The 753-nt window shown below is 44.0% G+C and overlaps 1 protein-coding gene across 1 annotated transcript; it reads left to right on the top strand.

Moving 5' to 3' along the window:
• Window positions 1-101: 101 nt before the first annotated feature.
• SARC_17813 (hypothetical protein) lies at window positions 102-440 on the top strand (the record flags this gene model as incomplete). The annotated part of the gene is made up of 1 exon (XM_014288098.1): window positions 102-440. The coding sequence occupies one exon, from the start codon at window positions 102-104 to the stop codon at window positions 438-440; it is 339 nt and encodes a 112-aa protein (XP_014143573.1).
• Window positions 441-753: the final 313 nt, after the last annotated feature.

Genomic DNA, 753 nt, shown 5'->3' with positions numbered 1-753 from the left:
ATTTATTCAACTCAGGCAAAACTACCACATACTTCTGGCCGACGTCACCCCCATTGCCCAGCACTACCATGCACTGCAGTCGCACAATCTCCGCAAACAAAATGGACACCAGTGGTAGGGTGTTGCGTTTTTTGGCGCGCATTTGTGGTGCACTGGAGAGGATCTCATCGTCAAACCGCGACAGTGACAGGCGGTACACCTGCTCGTCTTTATTGACACTCTGGGCGTCTGCGAACAGAATGGCCCAATGTGACGGATTAGAGTGTGACGAATTAGTGTGTGACGGATTAGTGTGTGACGGATTAATGTGTGAGGAATTGATGAGCGATGGATTAATACGTGACGGATTAATGCGTGACGGATTAATGTGTGAGGGATTAATGTGTGATGGATTAATGTGTGATGGATTAATGTGTGACGCAATAAGAGCGATGTATTAATGTGTGACGGATAAACCTCGCGGTAGTGCGGAATAAGTAGCCAGGAATCAAGTACGATCAATTGTTACGTGACAAATTCAGGTGTGACAACGAGACAGCTCATATTTGCCACGCCCTTAATGTGACGAAATAATGTCTGACGGATTAACCCATAACAAAATAATCAATAGCGGATCAAGATGTGTATCATGAATGGATGAACAATGTTCGCGTAGAAAAAATATACCACTTAAAAGTGCGGAACAACAATAGATGAAATGAAGTAGGGCAACTAGTAGGGCAACTTTTGATCCAACAAACTGAGAAATGCTAA

The sequence above is a fragment of the Sphaeroforma arctica genome, assembly GCF_001186125.1.
Source record: "Sphaeroforma arctica JP610 unplaced genomic scaffold supercont1.12217, whole genome shotgun sequence".
NCBI lineage: Eukaryota > Ichthyosporea > Ichthyophonida > Sphaeroforma > Sphaeroforma arctica.
The sequence above is the reverse complement of the archived record's forward strand: the minus strand, read 5'-3'. Positions and strand labels throughout refer to the sequence as shown.